We start from the raw sequence: 22,558 nt of genomic DNA, 5'->3' as shown, positions 1-22,558 counted from the left end.
GGCAAGGGAGAGAACTTAGAAATTCCCGTTGCTCTCATGAATGCATTTAGAAAAGTGGTCAAGGGCCAAGAGTCTGTACAGGAGGTTCCAGGCCAGGAGAAAGGAGGCAGCACCTGGTGACAAGGTTGAGTTGTCAGTCACTCACAGGGCCCCAGAGGAACTGTCACTTTTTGAGGGGTTCCACAGCAATGGCAGGAGCTGGGGTGAATCTGAACACCGTCCACCTGGAGACCATCACACCCTACATCAGTGGAAGTCCCTAGAAGAGCAGATAAATGGAGACCAAGCCAGAAGACGAGGACCTCTCCCTCCATTAACAGGGACCAGTCACCTTAGACGATCTCTGCCTATCCTGTCGCACCTCCCTGAGATACAGAACCTGACCCCTTTCCCCCTTCGTGTCTCTCCAGTTAAGTGTCTGCCGGGGAAGAAAAGGAGGGAAAGTTTTAAACTGGAAGGACTCTTAACCAAAAGACACTAAAAAAGGTAGAATCTGCTTAAATATGTCACTAAAAATGGGAAAGGGAGATTTGACATATTTGGAAGCACTGTTTGCAAAAAAAGAAAACACCAAATCCCAGCTAGTCAATTAACTGTTGTTTCCAAAGATAAAATTAACCCACAAGGACCAGGATCTGCCATCATGGAAATAGTCAAGAACTGAACACTCAGTTCTGAAGGGGTCTTCTGTCATGTCTACTAAACATTCAGCTCCAATTCTCCAAAAATTCAGGAAAACACACAGAAGGAGACACAAAGAATGAAAAAGCAAGCATGATTAAATGGTAACATTTCTGGACTCCAGTTCCCAGTGGACCTAGGAAGAGCATGCGAAGATTCTTGGTACTATTTTTGCAAATTCCCTGTAAGTCTGAAGTTATTTCAAAATAAAAAGTAAAAATACTACAGAAAATGTAAAAGGAGAAGAAGGAGGAGGGGAAAGAGGAGGAGGAGGAGGAGGAGGAGGGGAAATAAAATCAGGAGGTTTCACATGGAAATCCAGATCTCCAGTTTCTCTTGAAGTTGAATGTCTGGAAACAATCAGCTTGAGGGAGGGGCAGCTGATCACTTTAGAGGCCCCAGGCACACCCCAATTGGCTCCAGTTCTACCACTTCCTCCTGACTCCCTAACCCTGAGATGGAGGGACACTTCTCATTCATCATTGCACTGTTGTCTGCCTTATATCTGGCCTGCCTGGCTCATCTATGTTACCTGCCTGACTCCTGGACGCATTGACATTTGCAACCCTTAACCCTGACCTTTGACTCCAAGTCTCCAGATCACATGGGAGCCATGAGAATTCTTTTGGCTTAGACCATAGGCAGAAGGACTGGCTCTTTGTTCTTTATGGCTCCCTGTGGCTCCCTGGAGTTCGCCACTTCACCTGTGAAACCAGAAACAGAAAAAAGGGTCCTTCATATTAAGGTCTGGACAAAGCTTCCTAAAGTTGCAGAGGATGTATTTTTCCCTCTAGGCCCTACTTGATGTCCACTAAACCTTCCAAAATCAAAATGTTGAAAGATACTGTAATGGTTCATTTTATGTATCATCTTGACTGGGCCACGGTGAGCAGCTATGTGGTCAAACATCATTATGCATGTATCTGTGAGGGGGCAGTTTGAGTGAGATTAATAGTTAAATCAGTGGACTTTGAGTTCAGTGGATTGCCCTTCAGAATATGGGTGACCCTCGTGTAATCAGGTGAAGGTCTGATAGAACAAAACACTGACCTCCCCTGAGCAAGAGGGAATTCTGCCAGCAGTAGCCTTCAGACATGAACTACAGATCTTGGACTTTCCAGCCTCCATAATCATATGAGCCAATTCCTTAAAATAATACACACACACACATACACACACACACACACACACACACGTGCGCGCGTGCGTGCAATTAGCTCTATTTTCCCTAAAGGACCCTGATTATTACAGGTACTAATTAGTTAAGACTAGAAAAACAGTGTTATAGAGGCCTAATGTTTACTATAAAATAGATTTCATATTCAAGCATAGAGTTGTGGTTGATAGCAAAGACTTTGGAGCCAGAAAGCCCATGTCTAAAACCAGCTCTGCCCCATACTAGCTATGTGATCATGGGCCAGTCCTTTAACCTACTTTTACTTTAGTTCCCCCATATGTAAAGTGAGAGTATTAACAGTACCCATCTCTTGGGGCGCCTGGGTGGCGCAGTCGGTTAAGCGTCCGACTTCAGCCAGGTCACGATCTCGCGGTCAGTGAGTTCGAGCCCCGCGTTGGGCTCTGGGCTGATGGCTCAGAGCCTGGAGCCTGTTTCCGATTCTGTGTCTCCCTCTCTCTCTGCCCCTCCCCCGTTCATGCTCTGTCTCTCTCTGTCCCAAAAAAATAAATAAATGTTGAAAAAAAAAATTAAAAAAAAAAAAAACAAAAAACAAAAAACAGTACCCATCTCATTGGGTTGTTATGCAGATTAAATGAGATAAAATTTATAAAGCTCTGAGAACAGTGCTTGCTTGGCACATATTATACGTTGTATGTTTGTTAAATAAGTAGAATAAGAGTCTTTGAAATAATTCTACTCATTGCTTTGTCTTCACACCTCCCCCACGAACAGATGAATGATCAAGGACATTAGGGGAGTGTAGCAATTTGGGCCAGCCCATAAGAGCTTGGCAGAGAAGATCAGCCATGTGAATTGCAGCAATCAGGGTAGGATACCCCTCATATACACAGCTTAAGTCTGTGTCTTGAATATGTGAACTATCTACCCCAAGAGTCTGGGTCACTTTCTCCTTTAGAGTGTCTTCTAATCCTCTAACCCCAGGACAGGGTTGAACACACAGGAGAAGGGGAACAAGGAGGAGACATTCAGCATGGGTCAGACAGGGTGGAACGTATCACTCAGGGTCCTGGCAGAAAACCTATGGCATGATCAGAAAGTTTTTTTAAGAGACGTTTTAATGAAAAAAAAATTTATTTACAGAGGTACAAGTAAGGACTCACAGCAGCAGAAAGCCATTACCATCCCTAACACTGAAGGGAGAGGAAATGGCATTCCCTGACACCAGTTAGGAAATGGAGCTGTGGAACCAGTGTCACCAGACAAGCTATTGTCATAGAGGAACACAGCCACTGTTACTCCATGCTGTATTAATAATCGGTGGCTTCATAACAAATTATTCCAAAACCTAGCAACTTCAAATAACATCATTTCTTACTTCACAATTGCTGTGAACCAGGAGTCCAGATGTAGCCTAGCTGGGTCCTCTGCTCAGAATCTCTGACAAGGTACAATGAAGATATCATCAAAACTGCAGTCACCTCAAGACTCAACTACAAAAGGACCCACTTCCAAACTCAATCACATGATTGTTGGCAGGATTCAGTTTCTCATGGACTGTTGAACTGCAGACTAAGGCAGCCCTCAGTTCCTTGCCACCTGGACCTCTCCACAGAGCAGCTCATGCTATGGAAGCTCTCTTCATCCGGGCAAGCAAGCTGAGAAGACTCAGAAAGAGAGAGATATTATACATATAAGCAGGACAAAAGTCATAGTCTTTTATAACCTAATCTCAGAAATGATGTCCTATCACTTTTTCCATTTCCCATTTGTCAGAAGTGAATCACTAGATCCAGAATGGGTATTACACAATGGCATAGATACCAGGAAGTGGGGATCGCTGGGCACCATCTTAGAAGTCTATCTACCAAGGTATCTACCTGCCACATTTGCCAAAGCAGGGAGAGAACAGGAAGAACGAATGCCTTAACCTCTCTTCCCATTCTGACTTCCCACTAGTGTCTCCCATTGGCCAAACTCAACTAGAAGCTAGAAGGCAAGAGAGCCCAGGTGGTGCACCCCATAAAGGTCATCCTTCCAGACCAGTGCAGAGATGGTCAGAAAACAGATCTGAAGCAGGGAAGGAAGCAAAGAACTATGAATAGAGAATAACCAGGAGAATAACGAATAAGAAAAGACACCTTGGCAACTGACAGAGTTATCATGGAGGTCAGATACCTTAGAAGACAAGACATCACAGAAGACAGCTCTTCACCCAGATACATGAGGTGCATCTCTCTTCCTTAAGATACATATCCAATTCTTTCCCAGGCCCTATAATTTGGCGTAACGTTTCTCCTGGGCCCTGTTATAAAATACTGAAAATTTTCTATGGAACTAAGTTCCCTACCTTCCATCTCACCCACATTTATGTCAATACCTGCCTCTTTAATTCATGAAGCCAAGAGGAGAATTAGGAGAGGAAAAGGGCTGAGCAGTGACATTTGGAGAGACCTTGCTCTGTGACAGCTCTAGTGTTGATGCCAAAGTTCTAATTTCCTCTTAGAAAAACTTGTGCAAATATCATGGTTTGCTCCTGTTGGTTTTTCTGATGTGCTCATGGAGACCGTTGGGATCTAGAGGCACAGCCTCTCCTACTATAACGTACACATGGACACACACACATGCACCCACATACACACACACATACCAGGGCACTGATGATGGGTAGTTAATGCTAAGTCTTGTCCCTGCATTAATTCAATGCACCCCTCTTCTTCACCTACTGGCCATCATTAAATGCCAGATAAATCTTAAGTATCAAATCACACAGGGAGTTAGTGGGTGAGCAGTTGCTTTAAACCCAGTTCCTACTCAACATGACTGGAGCAGATCAACCTCCTGAATGTCATTGTCATCTTACCTGCAGGTTAAGGATGAGTGAAACCTAGATTAAGGATAGCCCCAAAGGACCCACCCCTCATGCCTGTGATGTCCCACTCCATCAGTTTTCTCTTCCTTTATCTTATGAGGAGACTAATGCTCTGAACCCAAGCACCCAAGCACCCTCATGTTATAAACTTCCTGATACCCCCTCTCCACACCAATCTTCAGAACAGCCTTGAGGCAGAAAGCTGCAGGACCACCCAGGGCCTGGCAAAAGCCAACACCGAGCAAATGAGAGTCACAAACTTGTATACAGAACCCTATTCTCCACCCACCACCCCTTCAACCGTCTCCTGTGTCTCCTTCACCCCATTCTATTTGGCATTCAGCATCAGCCTGAACCAAACCCACCCAGAAAGACGAACCTTCTGCAAGTACAAGTATCCCACACATCTGCATAGAGTTTTATTGTTGAAAAAATGCTTTGCCATGTATTATCTCACTTAATTTCCATCACAATTTTGTACATAGCAGCTGTAATTCCCAGACGACAGATGAAAACCCTAAGGTCTTCAGTATATAGCAACGTACCATCCTGTGTATATGCCAAAGCCAGAACTCAAGATCCAGGCCTTTTGAATGCCAGCTCAAGGAAGGAAGAAATCCCAAGTCAAACACAATCATCTGCTTCTCTGGGTTGTTCACACCATGGATCAGCTCCCCACTTGAAGGAAGAACCAAGTTCCAACTTCAGTGAACCACCATTGTCCTGTAATCAGAAGATCCTCTGAGAAACAAGGGCTCCCATCAGTTGGGCCTGATGATAGAGGTTGACAGGGGTCCATCTGAGGGTTAGGAGTTCCTCCTAGGGGTTAGATAATAACTTCAAGAGCAGGAGACAACTCCAGAGAAGTCATTCATGCCTCCAAACCCGTCCCCTCAAGAGGAGAAAGGAACCATGAACTCAGTCCCCAGATGTTCTGAGTGTGGCCTCCTGGGGAGGGAAGCTCACGTAGTCTGGGGAAACCTTCAAGCCCCTGCATGGAGTCCTGTACAGATCAAGGCAAAAGGTAGACAACATGATCTTACAAACACCCAACCTCCTCCTGGGGGAGACGCCAGTCCTATTAATACCATCAACAGACACATTCTAGAATCTCCCCAAACAAAATTTGCTCCGCATCTGGTCCTTGAGATCCCAAGGATGTGAAGCCAGAGGGCAAGTAGGAAGGAGAAGGAAGGGGGGAGGAAAAGGATGGCTGGAAGTCAGTAGGGAAAGGATGCCAGCTACTAGCCAGCCCCAGATATCCCTTGTTGACTTAGCAAGTGACAGTCTGGGGAGGAAGGGGAGGAAGCCACGGAAGTCACACCCCTCCAAACTTGATTCCCATTGGCCCTCGATATCCTTAAAAGGGCCGAGGAGTATCTGCACTGGTATTCCTGGACCCTCTGAGGATTCTGTGGTTATACTTGCTTCTCACTCCACAGCATGAGATTCTCAGCTCTGCTCTTCCTGGCAGCTCTGGCTGGGGCCCTGGTCTGTGCCCGTGAGTATGGCCCTTCCCCTGTACCCCACCAGAGCCCTGACAGTCCAGGGAAGCCTTAACTCTGGTCTTCATTTTTCTCTTTCTCTCCCAGTGCTGTCCTGGCTCCTCCTGTTCCTGCAAGTGACTCCTGCCCCCAGTTCTCTGCCCATAGGCTCTTTACCCGCGTTGGTCAGGGAGCCGGGAACCCCCTGGCGCTGTCTGCTCTCCAGCCCATCCCCTCACACACCTTCCTTTATCCACTATGCTCCAGCCACCCTGGCCTTCTTACAGGCCTTCTGGGCCACCACACAGAGGTGCAGGTTGTCCCCTGCACAGGGGTGCCAGGCAGGGGATGGAAGGGGCTGAAATCTAGCCCATGGTCCATTTGCCAAGCAATGGGCCCTGCCCATGGCCTTGTGTCTCTGGATGCCTCTTCCTGAGAAGAGCAAAAAAAAAAAAAAAAAAAAGAAAAGAAAAGCGCTATTCGTGCCAGGACAGCCCTGCTGCTCCTCGAACACTGGGGCCTTCCTTCTTGCTCTTCTTTCTGCCTGGAATTCTTTTCCTCTCCTTGTCACTTTCCTCCAGCCAATCCAGAATGTCACCTGGCCAATGCTTTCTCATCTGTCAAATCTCAGTTCAGATATCAATTCCTCAAAAAAGCCTTCCATGAACATGTAGGAAAAATTAGACCCTGCTTGCTGTTATCACACCACTCCACACTTACCCCTCTAGCACCGTCACACGGTGACTCAATAATTACGTCATGGAATGTAAGCTGGGTCAGGGCAGGGTCTTTCCACCTTCTTCAGCACTGAACCCCCTCCACTTAGCAGAGCACTTTGCATAAACATTGTGTTGAAAGAACAGAGACAAGGAGGGCTGGAGTCCAATCCCAGAAATCACTCATGCATGGCCCCATGGCCCCTGCACTGTCCCCCTCAGCCACAGAGGAGCCTGAGCGCCTCCAACCACAGCCAATTCCCTGGCGCGAATCTCACGGCACCCTCACAGGCCAGAGGCAATCTGGAGGAGGGCAGTTTTCAGAGCATATTACACTTCTCCCGGGAGAACCTGCTTCAAACAACTGTAGGAGGGGTTAAACACCAGACAGAGTGCTTGGTGGGTCTACTGATGAGGCAGAAGGGCACATTTCACCAATAGGGAAATGTGTCTCCCTGTGTCCATGAACTCTCCTTAGAGCTGAGGATACAGAGTGGGAGGTAGGATGGCTCAGATGGGTCAGGTTCAGTCCTTACTGTCACCTCTTTCTTCCACTGCAGAAGATGCCTCCTCTGATCCCACCGAGGCTACTCCGGGGACTGTGGCCAGTGAGTCCTTCTGTCCCTCCTGTCCCTGTGCTCAAGGGGAGGGTCTAACAGCCAGGGATGTGGGTGGAGGCTGGAAGAGGCATGGGGGGTGGGGGTGGGTCCTGCTCTTGGTGGTAACAAGAGGAGCATGGATTGGGGTGCAACAAGGCTAAGGATGAAATGGGACAACCCAGGCAGGCAAGATCAGTAGGAAGAATGGGGAAAGGGTTTGTTATGGATAAAAGGGAGAAAAAGATGAGGTTGAGTGATAAGGGAAATGATACCCATGCGGTATTAATACCTTCACCTACACACACTTCCTGTAACTCCCAACTCCTTAGCAAGTTGCCCGATATCCTGCTTCAGACACCATTTGCATCCTGGTTTTCCATGCTTCTCCTTCATGTACAGCCCACATCAACTAAACTGAACTTGTTTGCATTCTCCATTCCTATCCTATACACACCTTCCCCAGAACTCTGGCTGACTGACTGACTTCCTGCCCCCAAGGAAGCCCCTTTAGAATATCCTCCCTGCCAAAATCCTGCTTTCAAGACCCAGCGTCGCTCTGACTAGCTCCTTGATTCCCCCCATATCCTAGCCCAAATACCTCCCCAACCCTGCCCATTAGAAGCATGCAACCCTGCCCTCCAACCCTGCCATCCAAGAGGCACTGTCTTAGTCCCTCCGGGCTGTACAGCAAATCACCACAGACTGGATGGCTTAAACAACAGACATTTATTTCCCACAATTCTGGAGGCTGGAAATCCAAGATCAAGGTGCCAGCATGATCAGGTTCTAGTAAGGACCCTCTTCCAGATTACAGACTGCTGAGTTTTCACCACATCCTCACATGGCAGAAAGAGCCCTGGGGTCTCTTTTATAAAGACATTAATCCCATTCATAAGAGCTCCACCCTCATGACCTAATTACATCATAGGCCCCACCTCCTAAGACCATCATATTGAGGGGTAGGATTTCAATATACGAATTTGGAGGGGGACATAAACGTTCAGTCCCTCACAGGCACTTGTGTGTAGAAATCGTATCATCTCCGTAGCCTGGCCCCCAGCACATACTAGGTATCCTGGGCCCTGCCACTCGTTCCAAAACTAAAAACCATTTGACTTTGCTAAAATCAACAAATTGGCGTGTTTGCAGCTGAACCTGAAGTGACTACATCCCCAGCGGAAACTGTTTCACCCCAAGAGACACCCCAGGAGCCAAACAGCGCCGCCACAAGTAAAGAAGGACTAAACCCACTGAGTAAGTCTCTGTCTCTACGCCAGATGACAACCCAGAGGAATCTCTGGTGGCAGGCCTCCATGACACTTCCTCCCACAGAGACGAGTCCAGGGAGAAGCAGACATACTCATTCCCCCGACCGTAAAGTCGCAAGTAGGGGCTCACACTGTACCCACTCACACAGCTTCCGCGATAGATTTTGTTGCCTGCACCTTCCATGGTTTCTTTCCTGGCCCACCCGCCTTCCTAAGAGAAGAAGCTGGGCCCCTCAGCAAAACTTCTTCACTTTAGGGATTTGTATAGGAACCATGTCTGGTGAGGGGCAGGAGGGGGAAGGGGGAGTTTTCTCGAAATGATGGGACTTTTCTGCTAATGTGATTCTTCTGCTCCAAAATTAGAATTCCTGGTGAGCAAAGGTAGCTTGGTAGCAGAACAGGGCTTTCAAGAAGCAAGAAAAAAACTGCGTGAAGGAAAACTTTATGAACGTGAGTATATCCCAAGGCAGAGCCTTGTGGGAACAGGAATACTCACCACTCATCATCCAGGGGCAGGAGGTGGGTCAGGACCCCCTTGCCCAGAGACCTGGAACTGCCACAGCCCCTCCCCACTGAATCTTCTCTCCTGTTGTCTTCAAACGTCCCCAGTTTCTCACACACACTCAAACCACAGGGTAGCCTGATGCCAGATTGCCCCTGGGTCTCAGCCCCAGCCTTCCCACTGCGGAGCCTGTCCAGATGGGGAAGGCGCGGGCGGGTCCCTGAGGCTCTGGTGAATCTGCCTTCCATCCCTCTGACTCCCACGCAAAGCTGTCCAGGGGCTGGGTGAGGTGGCAAAGCAGAAGAGGGAGTTGAGGAGGAAGGACAGGGTGGAGCTGGGGCCTGGGGCCTGTGAGCCTCATTCTCACCTCTGCTTTCTTCTAGGTGGAGTTGAATTAGCAGAAAAACTGAAGAAACTCGCTTCCAGTTCCTTTGCTCTAAGATGAGTCTAAGAATTTGAAAAGAACGGGGCCCCTGGACTCAAAGCCTTAAACATGCTTGCAGCCCAGAACGATTAAACTGAAGCATCCAACATGCTGTGTGCCTGTGCTCTGTGGGGCGGGCCCGGGAGGAGGTGGGGAGCAAAGCCATCCGCTGGAACGCCAAGAGACCCTGGGTGTCCTGACCCAGGCCCTTGGGCCTGTCAAGCCTTCCTTGAGGACACAACCCCTAACAAACCCTTTCATTTGCACTGAGCCACCAGCCACACATGCTGGGCCTCCTTCTAGTGCAAATGCCTCTCCAGTTCTGGTCTAATCACTCACATAGAGTGCCTCATGACATTTGAGCATTTCCAAAAATTAAATCAACCTCCAAAGAACCAGGATTTGTCATCCTGAAAATAGGCAAAGCCCAAGTCACTCTATTAAAGCCATTTTCTGGTGCCCTTATTAAAAATGCATCCCTCCTGCCTTCCATTCACCCTTTCTACACTGGGCCCAAGTGAAGGGCAATGGCTAATTAGACCAGATCAGTAAAATAATGAGCCGCTGCAGTGAGAGCTGGCACTTGACTAAAAGGCCTATTAACCCACTGCAACAATCCATGTGATTAGCGTACCCCATTTCCCTCCACCACAGTCTGGGATCGCACTTCACACTCTGCACACAGGTGAGCAGGGGAAGAATATTCATGACTGTGGAGGAAGACAGGACAACGCTTTCCTGCCAACCCTCTTCCCAAGCCTGGTGTGTGGCAGGTGTGCTTTCTAACCCTCCCAGAGTCCTTGATTCTAGATGGTCCTTCCTCCACCCCACCTAACACCCACCCCCTCTATCCTGGGAGTGACAGCATTCGACCTAGACCCTGTTTTATTTATTTTTCATGTATTATTTATTTTGAGAGGGGGGCAGGGGCAGAGAGAGAGGGAGGGAGAGAGCGAATTCCAGGAAGGCTCCACACTGTCAGCACAGAGTCCTATGTGGGGCTTGAACTCACAAACCATGAGATCATGACCTGAGCTGAACTCAGATGCTTAACCGACTGAGCCACCCAGGCACCCCGACATAGACCCTGTTTTAAATGGGGTGAAGAAATTCATCTCCTTCCTCCCTCCTCCCACCATGACGACACATTCTCCATTTCTGACAGCACTGCCTACGAAGCACAGAGAGACCTCCAGTAGAAGCCCCCCCCCCCCGACCCCGAGCGCCAGCTACAATCAACCCTGGGTAAATAGGGCACTTCACACTCAAGTAGACTGCCACCCTTTTATGTGTTCAGTTGTGTCCCCCAAAAAGATTTGTGGAAGTTTTAACCCCTGGTCCCTCCGAAGGTGACCTTATTTGGAAATTGAATCATTGCGGATATAAATTAGCGAAGGTCATACTGGACTATGGTGGGCCCATAATCCAATATGACTGCTGTCCTTGTAAGAAGAGAGAAAGTTGGACATAGAGTCACCTATGATGTGAAGACACATCAAGGGTAGATGACCATGCGACATGGAGTCAGGGACTGCAGTGATGCATTGGTAAGACCAGGAACGCCAAGAATTGCCGGCAAACACCAGAAGCTAGAAGAGGCAAGAAAGGATTCTCCCCTACCAGTTTCAGAGAGAGTATGGCCCTACAATAAATTTGTCATTCAAAGTCATCCATTTGACTTTATTATGGAAGCCCTAGGAAAGTAATACACACCCCCCACCCCCATCCCCAAACGCGTCCTCTCTTCATGCTCTTGACTTTCATGTTATCACCAGAACTTCATACCCTTTGTCCTCTGTCACCCATTTCCCCCACTTCCCAGCTCCTGGCAACCACCAATCTACTCTGTCTCTACAAATTCAGGTTTTCCTAGATCCTACATAAGTGAGTGAATACACAACGCACCCTTCTCTGTTTGACTTATTTCAATTAGCCTAATGCCCTCAAGTTCTAGCCACACTGATATAAATGGCAGGATTTCCTTCTTTGTGGTGGCTGAATACTGTTGCATTATATTGACATGTATCTCCTAGAGTTTTACTGTAAACATCTGTTACCACCTTGTTAAATGTATTCCTAACTATTTTTATTCTTTTTGATGCTATTATAAATGGAGCTGTTTTCTTAATTTCTCTTTCCGATAGTTTGTTCTAAAAAAAAAATGTTTTTAGGGACATCTGCGTGGCTCAGTCAGTTAAACGTCTGACTTTGGCTTAGGTCATGATCTTGTGGTCCGTGAGTTTGAGCCCCGCGTTGGGCTTTGTGCTGACAGCTCAGAGCCTGGAGCCTGCTTTAGATTCTGTGTCTCCTTCTCTCTCTCTGCCCCTCCCACACCTGTGCTTTCTCTCTCTCTCTCTCTCTTTCTCAAAAATAAATAAACATTAAAAAAAAATTTTTTAATTGCCACTTCCCGCATATATTCCCTGCTTTATTTTTGTCCTTAGCACTTCTTTTTTTTTTTTCAGCTATTTTGAGATATATTTAATACACAAAAAATGGCATGTAGTCAATGTATACATTTTAGTGAGTTTGGACATATGCATATACCCATGATACCATTCCCACAATCAAGGTAATAAACATATCTATCACCTCCAAAAGATTTCTTGTGCCTATGTGTGCACACGTGTGTGTTAAGAACACTTGGCATCTTAGCATGAGATTAACCCTCTTAACAAGTTTTTAAGCCATGACACTGTATTGTTAACTAGAGGCACCATGTTGTAACGCAGATCTCTAGAACTTATTCACTTTGTAGCATTTCTCACTATCTAATATACTATATAAGTTACTTGTCTGTTTTCTTTGTTTTCTTCACTAGAATGTAAGCACCATGAGGGCAAGGGTTTCTATTCTTTTCACTGAGGTATCCCCAGTGCCTGAAACAGTTTCCGGAACATAGCAGGCACTCGATAAACATTAGCTGAAAGTTAAATAAATCACCACTTCCACCCTCCTCTCCATTTTCATCCTGTGAAATTAATGTCTCCATACTATGGTTTTGTGCTGGTCTCAGCCTATCAATAACCAATGTGGTGGCCTTCGTGGTTTTTCTTATGATTGCAAGATGCCCTTCGGCAGTAACCATTGTGAAACTTTGGGGGGAAGAAAAGGTCATTACTTATAAGCCCCGTAAATGACATAGCCACCTGGCACCACACAGGAAGGTGGTGGGCAGAAACAGAGAGCACACAGGCCTGGGCTTCCGCTTTTACTGGGGTCAAGAGTTTCATAGGCTCACTCTTTATCGATGAATTTAAAACATAAAAGCAGAGGGGCGCCTGGGTGGCGCAGTCGGTTAAGCGTCCGACTTCAGCCAGGTCACGATCTCGCGGTCTGTGAGTTCGAGCCCCGCGTCGGGCTCTGGGCGGATGGCTCAGAGCCTGGAGCCTGTTTCCGATTCTGTGTCTCCCTCTCTCTCTGCCCCTCCCCCGTTCATGCTCTGTCTCTCTCTGTCCCAAAAATAAATAAACGTTGAAAAAAAAAAATTAAAAAAAAAAAAAAAAACATAAAAGCAGAAATTTAAAGTTAAGGCACCTGGGTGGCTCAGTCAGTTGGGTGTCTGATTTCAGCTCAGGTCATGATCTCACAGTTTGCGGGTTCAAGCCCCGTATCGGGCTCTGCTGACAGCTCTGAGCCCGGACCCTGTTTCGGATTCTGTGTCTCCCTCTCTCTCTGCCCCTCCCCTGCTCATGCTCTGTCTCTCTCTCTCAAAAATGAATAAACGTTAAAAAAAAATTTTTTTTTAAGTGCTAAAAGAGGAAAAACAAGCAGCCCAAAGGGTTAGTTATCGAAACCAACCAAGACCTCTAAACCAGAGGAGCTTGAGCGAAAGAAGGCAGCCTGGCTTTTTATCCAGTCATGTGGCTGACTTCATCTAGTCTTTATCTAGTCATAACCCTCTTGGAAGTGGATGCTGTGCCAATCAAAGCTTAGGTCGGGCGCTTGCATTATGAGAAAGAGAAAACCATCAGGGGGGTTCCACTACACCTCTCTATTCTCAGAACGTGTTTTCGGCATGCTGTGCTGCTTCTCCACCAGGCAGGTGGCTGGCGGAAGTGAGTCCGCGCGACATCTCGGGATCGCTAATGCTCAGTAGGTAACAGATGCTTAACAAGTGGTCTATGTATTTTTATTTTTTTTATTTTTGAGAGAGAGAGACAGAGAGTGGAGGGGTGGGGGCAGAGAGAGAAGGAGCCAGAATCTGAAGGAGGCTCCAGGCTCTGAGCTGCCAGCACAGAGCCTGACGCGGGGCTTGAACTCACAGACCGCAGATCATGACCTGAGCCGAAGTCAGGCCCTGAACCAACTGAGCCACCCAGGCACCCCAACGAGTGGTCTGCGTACTGAAAGGAGATTCATGTAGCACCATCCACTGAGGCCCATACCTACACACAACACTTGTCCCATTTTCCCCACTGATAATACCCAGCCAGTCTCCTGGGCTATTTGCCTTCTAGCACCCTGACGCGCCCCAGGTCCTCTAGCCTCAAAGGAGAAAAACTTCAGCCACCGCACATCCAAACACAGGTGCCTTTGGAGGCACCGCAATGGTGACAAAGCCTGATGAAGGGGAAGAGCTTCCCCAGTTACCGTTTCGGAGGAACCCCCAGCCGGGATGAAATCTCCTTCCACGCCAGAGGCAATGGCAACCCTGGAGGACCCAGGCGGGCCACAGAAAAAAGGAGCAGACAGCTCCCCCTGGTGGTACGGGTCTGTCCACTCCAACACTTACACTGGTTGGGAGGTGGGGGCGGGCCGTGTGATATCTACCAGCAAACCCCTCAGGGTAGGCGCTAACACATGGAAGTCTAACCGCAGCTCTTTACCTCCCTCCCGCCCCCCACCCCGCAAATTTCAGGAAATGACCAAAAAATAATAATTGCTTAATTAAAATTGGCTGCTTTCTGGCTTGTTTTCCTGCTTTCTGGGATTATGGATGTTTAACGTTCAGGTATAGATTATATTCTAAATAAATTACATAAAAATTAAGGGGAAAAAACAATAACATAATTCCAATATAAAGAGGAGGAGTAAAGACAAACCTACCAACTTCTTATCTCTGAAACCAGTTGAGCTGATCGCAACAAAAACAATTCGCACAGATATGTAAATTCCATTTGGGGTGAAAATAGAAAGCACTTACAACCCCAAATAACACTTTCTATGAAGAACTCCTGCCAAGTCCCCTGAAACTGGAACCAAATGGAGGGAGGATGCTGACGCAGCGTCCCATTATGACACTCATGGGCAGAGCTGACAACACTTCTCCAAGGGACACGATATGCTCAGAGGACTAAAACCAAGAACACCTCGTCTGTAACCAGATCTGCCACACGTATACTTCCTGCTCCTGAAAAAGAGAACACCTAGAAAAGAAAAACATAATTGAAGACAGTGTTCCTTAAAAATAGAAGAAAATCGAAATCTGGCTGGGCGGGGCAGGGGGCGGTGGGGGGGGGGTGTAGGGGTAAACCACGAACCGCTGTTTAGTGAGTATAGAGTTTCAGTTTTGCAAGACGACGGAGTTCTGGAGGTTGGTTGCACAACTCCTTCAATATACTTGACACCAGTGAACGATTCAAAAAGACTAATGCTGAGAACTGGCCCAATAAGGTTCATTATCTTCAAAGATGAAGGATATTTGGGCATTCAGGCAAAACGACCAACACATTTGCTGAGGGGGAAAAAAATATATTCAGGTCGCCTCCAGACTACACCACCAAAAGACAGTGAAGAAATCCCTACAAAGTCCTCTGGAAGAAGAAAAATGAGGCCCAAACACTTTGTACTAAATCAAACTATTTTACGAGACTAAAGGCAACAGACACGTATTTCCAGGATGCCAAATTCAGGGCATTTCATTCCTGTGAACCCTTTTCAAAAACACTATTAGACATAAACTCCAACCAGCCTCCAGAAAATGAGGTAAAAGGATTGGGTGTGAGTGCTAAATCCATTTCAGTGCAAGAGAAAAAGCTCAGGGGTGCCTGGGTGGCTCAGTCGGTTAAGCCTCCGACTTCGGCTCAGGTCGTGATCTCCCGGTCCGTGAGTTCGAGCCCCGTGTCCGGCTCTGTGCTGACAGCTCAGAGCCTGGAGCCTGTTTCAGATTCTGTGTCTCCCTCTCTCTGACCCTCCCCCGTTCGTGCTCTGTCTCTCTCTGTCTCAAAAATAAATAAACGTTAAAAAAAATTTTTTTAATAAAAAAAAATAAAAGAAAAAAGCTCAAGTCGCTGCAGGAATTATGGTTACAGAGCAGAGTAAGTGTTATAAACTATGAGAACGTAACCAAAGATCAGCATGGGGACGGCTGGGATGGAACGGCAAGCAGGAGTTAATATAAATCAGGTGACGCGTGCAACTTTTACAGTTAGAGTATCAAAAACTATTTTTAACCTGCAAACGCAAGTAACTAAAGTATAAAAGAAATCGGGGCATCTGAGTGGCTCAGCCAGTTGAGCATCCGACTTGGGCTCAGGTCATGATCTCACCGTTCGTGGGTTCGAGCCCCACGTCGGGTTCTGGAGCCTGGAGCCTGTTTTAGATTCTGTGTCTCCCTCTCTCTCTGCCCCTCCCTCACGCGCACTGTCTCTCTCTGTCTCAAACATAAATCAACATTAAAAAAAAATTGTCAGCATAAAGGAAATCACTAGAAAAAGTAACACTAGTTCTATTATCCATGAAAATCAGATGGTAAAGAGGAGAGCAGAAAGTAGAAGTACACTGTTTTAATTTTTTTTTTCAACGTTTATTTATTTTTTGGGGGGACAGAGAGAGACAGAGCATGAACGGGGGAGGGGCAGAGAGAGAGGGAGACACAGAATCGGAAACAGGCTCCAGGCTCTGAGCCATCAGCCCAGAGCCCGACGCCGGGCTCGAACTCAGGGACCGCGAGATCGTGACCTGGCTGAAGTCGGACACTTAACCGACTGCGCCACCCAGGCGCCCCAAAAGTACACTGTTTTAATCATTGCTGGTGGAGGGAATCAATCTAAGTGATACAGAATTGAGTACATCATTTGAAGTTATGGTTATAAAGATAATCACTAAGACTATAAACAAACTGAATCTTTCATATTATCAGAAGAAATACACATAAAAGAGAAAATATAAATAGGTCATGTAGCCAAATATAAATGATAAAAAATTGTAAAGCGGAAGGACAGCATGAAAAAGATAAAACAAGTATCAAACACATGTCATTTATATGAATAAATAAAAATAGCACAAATTCATGCATTAAAAGCAAAAGCTTCTCAGATGGGATCGCAAAGCAAAACGAAACTATAAACAGTGGATTAAAGGATATATCAATAAGAAAGTAGCCGCTTCATTTTGTCGTCCTCTCAACTGCATTCCAACACGCATCTTATGCTTGCATTCCTGACTTCCTCCCTGAATAATCCTGTACAAAAGCCAGTAGGCAGAACCCAGCAAGGTAGGTGTCTGCAGGGGCGGGAAGGATGGGGGGGTGGTACATCGCTGGGAAGCTTGGAAGTGTAGAGCCATGAGGAGGGTATCTGCCCAGGGAAAGCAGGGACAAGGGGAAAGGTGGTGGCCTCTCGTGGGGTATCAGAGCCCAAGCAGGCGGGGGAGGTGGGGGGGGTCTATGTGTTGCAGGGTGAGCAGGCCTGAATTCTATGGTGCCAGACTGAAACTGGGCATAACAATGAGAACTCATGGTTTTCAGTATATGTAAATAGATGCAGAAATACATCTAGATGTAAATGTGCATGTGTTATTTATTTGTACAAATACACATACATATACACACATGTGTATATGTACATGCATTCATATATTCCCTAGTTTTGACCATGGAAGGGCCTGGAAGTGGCGACATCTCAAGAACAATGATCACACCGAGAGCCCGGATCTTTGTTTCTAAATACCATTAAGAGAGCAGAGTTCCTTGGAGAAATGGCTGCTACCAGGCAGGGCTGGCGCAGAGAAAACACACGATGAGTCTGGAATGCCTTGCTGTGCCAGAAAGGAAAAACTGCTCAAAGAATGACGGAGACATGACAAGAGAATACACAAGCTAACCAAAAGGCTAGCTTACTCCCGCTATGGCCAACTTGTTTCAGACTAACCATGGTCAATGGAGAAGAAAAGTATTATAAAAGATTATAATAATAATGAAAAACAATGGTAGTAACAAAATTATAATTCATTGACTAAATAGGAAGTTATGAGCCCATATTGACATAAATAAATGAATAAATAAATGGGGAAGTGAGAAAGATTTCCCTTACAGCAGAATGACAGCTAATGAATGTAGAGGGAATGATTGAACTAGAAAATCACTATTTGGCAACCATCGCGGGAATAAGTAATTCAGCCTAAGTAATTCAGCCAGAAAGCATCAATGAGTGCTAAAACTAATTGGTAAAAGTTTGATGAGGAACAGGATATTTACATAGCCTCAAATTACTTTGCAACAAAATATATATATTAATTACAAAGAAGGAAAAGAGTAACTTCACACTGGAGAAAACTGGCAGACGTCTGGTTAATCAGTGATCGATCGATCAAAGTTAACATCACAAAAATGGGACAAATCAAAATTACGAACCACCTGATAGAATATAATATAAAGAATATAGTATGGCTTGCTGATATTCTTGCCAAAAATGCAGAACCTGCCTCTAATAATGCGGAAACATCAGATGAACCCGAACTGGGGGACATGCTCCACAATTGGCCCCTCATCTGTGGAAGAGGAAAAGCCATGAAAATCAAGGAAAGACTGAGGAACTGTGTCAACAGCATTCTATGCGTAATCTTGGATTGGGTCCTTTTGTCATAAAGGACATTATCGAGACAACTGGCCACATTTAAATGGGGCCTGTGAATTAGATGGTAATAAGGCGTCAATGGCGTATCGGATATTATGTGTGTAGTTTGAGGGGTGGTTGGTAGGGCTTTCAGAGGAGAGGGGAAAAGCATGCCCAGGGCCCCAGGGGTGGGTGAGTGGGTGCTCAGGAGGCATCCTAGTAAACTGCAGCTTTCAGGGTAGCCTCTCCATCAGCTCTCGCAGACCCCCAGTGCAGCACGCCAGGCCTTCTAGGGGGCACAGAGCAGCCAGTGCACGTGCGCAACATTCTCAAGGCCCCATCTCCAAGATGGAGAGTGTTTTCCACAGGCTGCCCAGGCAGAGTCAAGTTTGGCCCAGACCTTCCGGCAGAGAAACTGGGTATGGCTGGAGTGAACTTGCAAGCAATGGACCCTGAAGAAGGGAACAATGGACTCAGGAAGAGCTGCTGGAGCCCGACTGAGAAGCAAGACAGAAGCTGCTCTCCCTCCCTGGATGCTCCAGAGTCCCCTGGAAGTGGGATCTTTCTGTACTTAACTGTTGACTCCCTCCTGAACCCTTTCCTGTTTCACCTCCCTCTGGCTCTGTTACCCTCTGAGCAACCCTGTCAATGGCCTTATTTTCCTCTCTGTTCTAGTAACAGACCCCCACTGCTCCCCGGGGATGACAGGCAGTCTGGGAAGTGATTTGAGGCAGAAACATTGATTTCCCAGGGTAGTCAATGGGTCTGGAAGAAACAGCACAGAGTATGTAAAATGGATCCCCCCTGGAAAAGCAAGGGTTTATGGTTGCCGCACCGTGGAGTCAACACTCGCGATGCTTCGTGGGGGCGGTGAGCCATGGTGAGAAGAGCATGGAAATCAGAGCCAAACAGATCTGGATTCAAATCCCAGTCATGTCAGGTGACATCTATATCCCCTTGCTAAATTTACTTCACCTTTCTGAGCCTCAGTTTTCCAATCTGCCATCAATACCACCCTATGGATCAGTGTGAGAATTAAAATCATTGTGCGTCTGGCTCCAGATCAGACTCTCACAGAATGTTAGTCTCCTCCTCCTTCTCTCCAACCTCCAACATTCCAGCCAGCAACCACCATAGTAATCTCTCTCTCTCTCTCTCTCACACACACACACTCAAAACAATAGACTTTCTGCCTCCCAAAATCCTTACCAGAAAAAAAGAGTTTGAGCTTTTGTTTAAAAGCCACCCTATTGCTGAAGGGAGTGTATTCCTCAACACCCCTGCATTAGAATTTCTCTGGACACTGGTTTTATTTATTTTTTAAAAAAATTTTTTCAAATGTTTATTTAAAAAAAAAAATTTTTTTTTTGATGTTTATTTTTGAGAGAGACAAAGACAGAATGCGAGTGGGTTGGGGCAGAGAGAGAGGGAGGCACAGAATCTGAAGCAGGCTGCAGGCTCCCAGCTGTCAGCACAGAGCCTGACATGGGGCTCAAACTCATGTGCTGTGAAATCATGACCTGAGCGGAAGTCGGGACTCTCAACCGACTGAGCCACCCAGGTGCCCCCATCAAATGTTTATTTTTGAGAGAAAGAAAGAGAGAGCACGTGCGTACGAGTGGGGGAGGGGCAGAGAGAGAGAGGGAGACCGAGGATCCGAAGCAGGATCTGCGCTGACAGCAGAGAGCCCGACGCTGGGCTCGAACTCACAGAATTGTGAGATCATGACCTGAGCCGAAGTCAGACGCTTAACCGGCTGAACCATCCAGGAGGCCCTGGACACTGGTTTCAAAATGCAAATTCCCGCACTACATCCCAGACCTGCTAAATGGAGAGGAAGGGAGCGGGTGAGTTTTCCTTCTCTCTGTCTCACATTCAAAATTCAAAATGGACAAGTCTTGGGGTACCTCCGGGGGCTCTGTGCTGACAGCTCAGAGCCTGGAGCCTGCTTTGGATTCTATGTCTCCCCCTCTGCCCCTCCCCTGCTTGCTCTCCCTCTCACTCTCTCCCTCCCTCAAAAATAAATACATCATTAAAAATTTTTTAATCAAATTAATTTAATTTTAAAAAGAGAAATGGACAGATCTCTTACCCAGGCCTCCTCAGAAGCCACTGGTCTTCCTTCTGCCCAGCCGGTTGGTGATTCCCTCTAGATAAGACCCTGACTTCCTCACCAAACAGGAGTGGCCAGAGTAACAGGATCATCTGACCAAAGTCTGGAACCTGTGTGCAGAGAACCATTGTGACCTCTTTTCTCAGAACGAAGCTACACGCACAGCACACAGTCAGCTCTCCCATCCATCTTTGCCCTGCCCCAGAATCCTTAACTGAGAGCAGGAGGAGGCTGGGCTCTTGGAGGGACAGACGGTCGAGGCTGGAGGCTGGTGGGGAGCCCTGGGGTAGGATCGCCATGTTTACCAAATAAAATATAGAACACCCAGTTACGTAAGCAAAGTTTTACTATAAGTTTGTGCCATGCAATATTTTTTAGGCTAAAACAAGTATTCCCTGCTTATCTGAAAATCATACGTAACTGCATGGCTTGCATTTTATCTGGCAATCCCACCTGGGAGAGCAGGGACCAGGTCTGTTTTGCTCAGTGTTGAACCTCCAGTACCCATTTCATGTCTGGCATATGGCAGACGCTCAATATATTCTTTTGAAATACTTAATTGTTGAAAAAGGCCTCTCAGAGGTCCCTCTCTCCCCACTAAAAGGAAACATATCCCCCAGGGGCCAGCTTTGAACTCGCAAATTGACTCATTCAAATCATTAGACTAGAGCACTTAGCTAGTGTTAAGATCTGTGCTAACCAAATTGGAACACAGAGATAAATAAACTGTGGCTCTTGTCCTCAAAATGGCAATTAACCAGCAGGAGCAATAGATCTGAACCGAGAATTACGAGAGAATATGATAGATGCTAGACAGTAAAACCAGAAGGTCAGGGCCAGGTGATTTTGCTCACCATTTTCTCTCCAAGCACCTACAACCTGGCAGGCACTCAGTAAATAGTGGCGGAGTGGAAACGTGAAAAGACGGAGACAGGAACAGTGCATCGCAGGGCGGCAGAGGGGAGGTGACTAACTGAGGGAGGCGCGATGGTGAGAAGACTGGGGTCACTCCAGGGAGGGAATGACACCTGGTGTGGATTGTGATGTCGGAACACAGCAGACGGATGGAAAGGAAAGAGCATTTCTGAGGGAGGAACAGCATGAACACATACAACATTTTATCGAGCAGGAAGTAGCACCTGGGGGCCAGTGATGAGGTCAGAAACGTGGAAAGCCCTGATCACATGGTCAAGGAGACTGGGCTTTATCTTAGGGGTAATGGATGGTCCTTAAAGACTTTTGAGTAGAGCCTTGGCCTGCACATCAGGCATTAGCATTAGCATGGAGGGTGGACAGCAGTGGAGACAGACTGGAGGCCGGAAGCCAGTGAGAAACCACTGAAATAGCCTAGTGTGCAAACGATGGAGGCCTAAACTTGTGGATTATTGGGGGTATTGGAAAATAAGCCTGCAGGACGGAAACCGCACCCTTGAGGACTCGCTGTGAATGCCTCCATCTGTCCCCACCCTGTTCCTACGTGCCCCAGGCGATGGGCGGGGAGGCTGCCGCAGAAAGGGGCAATTGTGGAGGAAGGGGAGATGGGAGGCAGCCCAAGACAAACTTCCTTCACTTCGAAGACTTGCCCAAGGAGACAGCAGGGCTAGAGCGATTGGAGGCTGACCCCCAGCCCCCAGGCTCTTCCCTCCCGCTGCTGCTAGGGGGGATGGGGGGGGGGGGAAGAAGGCTTCACCTCGCACCTTGGCCCACAGAGTCCACAGTTCTCTTGGGGCCTGCAGGTGGGACCTTACCCTCAGGGCGTAAGCCACGCCCCCAGCAAGCCACGCCCCCTGCTGAAGACCCGAGGTGCCGTCTCAGGGTACAGCCGACCCCCTCCTTCCTGGAGATGATCCCAAAACATGTTCCAGAGAGATTATCAAAAATTCCAACCTAGTATTTACCCAAAGAATGAAAAATACCAATTCAATGGGATACATGCACCCCGATGTTTATAGCAGCATTATCTACAATAACCAAATTGTGGAAACAG

General features: G+C 47.1%; 1 protein-coding gene and 1 long non-coding RNA gene across 3 annotated transcripts in view; one reads left to right on the top strand and one right to left on the bottom strand.

Annotated features, from left to right (window-relative positions):
• LOC123591073 overlaps positions 1–20,672 on the bottom strand; it is a 35,453-nt gene extending 14,781 nt beyond the window's left edge. Inside the window, exons 1-2 of the long non-coding RNA XR_006709105.1 lie at positions 20,551–20,672; positions 1,261–1,385 (exon numbers count right to left, since the gene is read on the bottom strand). This is a non-coding gene — a long non-coding RNA (uncharacterized LOC123591073). The remainder of the gene's footprint in view (positions 1–1,260; positions 1,386–20,550) is intronic.
• Positions 6,089–9,788, top strand: LACRT (lacritin). 2 transcript variants are annotated; one of them, XM_045464845.1, is made up of 5 exons: positions 6,089–6,189; positions 7,449–7,496; positions 8,637–8,741; positions 9,119–9,205; positions 9,641–9,788. In XM_045464845.1, exons 1-5 carry the CDS (start codon positions 6,132–6,134, stop codon positions 9,700–9,702), a joined length of 360 nt encoding a protein of 119 aa, XP_045320801.1. In that variant the 5' UTR covers positions 6,089–6,131; the 3' UTR covers positions 9,703–9,788. The 2 variants fall into 2 exon arrangements, with proteins under 2 accessions (XP_045320801.1, XP_045320802.1); XM_045464846.1 differs by lacking the exon at positions 7,449–7,496.
• Positions 20,673–22,558: the final 1,886 nt, after the last annotated feature.

Source organism: Leopardus geoffroyi, chromosome B4 (genome assembly GCF_018350155.1).
Source record: "Leopardus geoffroyi isolate Oge1 chromosome B4, O.geoffroyi_Oge1_pat1.0, whole genome shotgun sequence".
NCBI lineage: Eukaryota > Metazoa > Chordata > Mammalia > Carnivora > Felidae > Leopardus > Leopardus geoffroyi.
Note: the sequence above shows the minus strand (reverse complement) of the source record. Positions and strands in the feature narration are given on the sequence as shown.

Excerpts from the sequence above, each read along its gene's own strand:
- LACRT (XM_045464845.1), top strand. The coding sequence starts at position 6,132 with ATGAGATTCTCAGCTCTGCTCTTCCTGGCAGCTCTGGCTGGGGCCCTG. Across the intron at positions 6,190-7,448 it reads TGGGGCCCTGGTCTGTGCCC|AAGATGCCTCCTCTGATCCC; the intron begins GTGAGTATGGCC and ends CTTCCACTGCAG. Across the intron at positions 9,206-9,640 it reads TGAAGGAAAACTTTATGAAC|GTGGAGTTGAATTAGCAGAA; the intron begins GTGAGTATATCC and ends GCTTTCTTCTAG.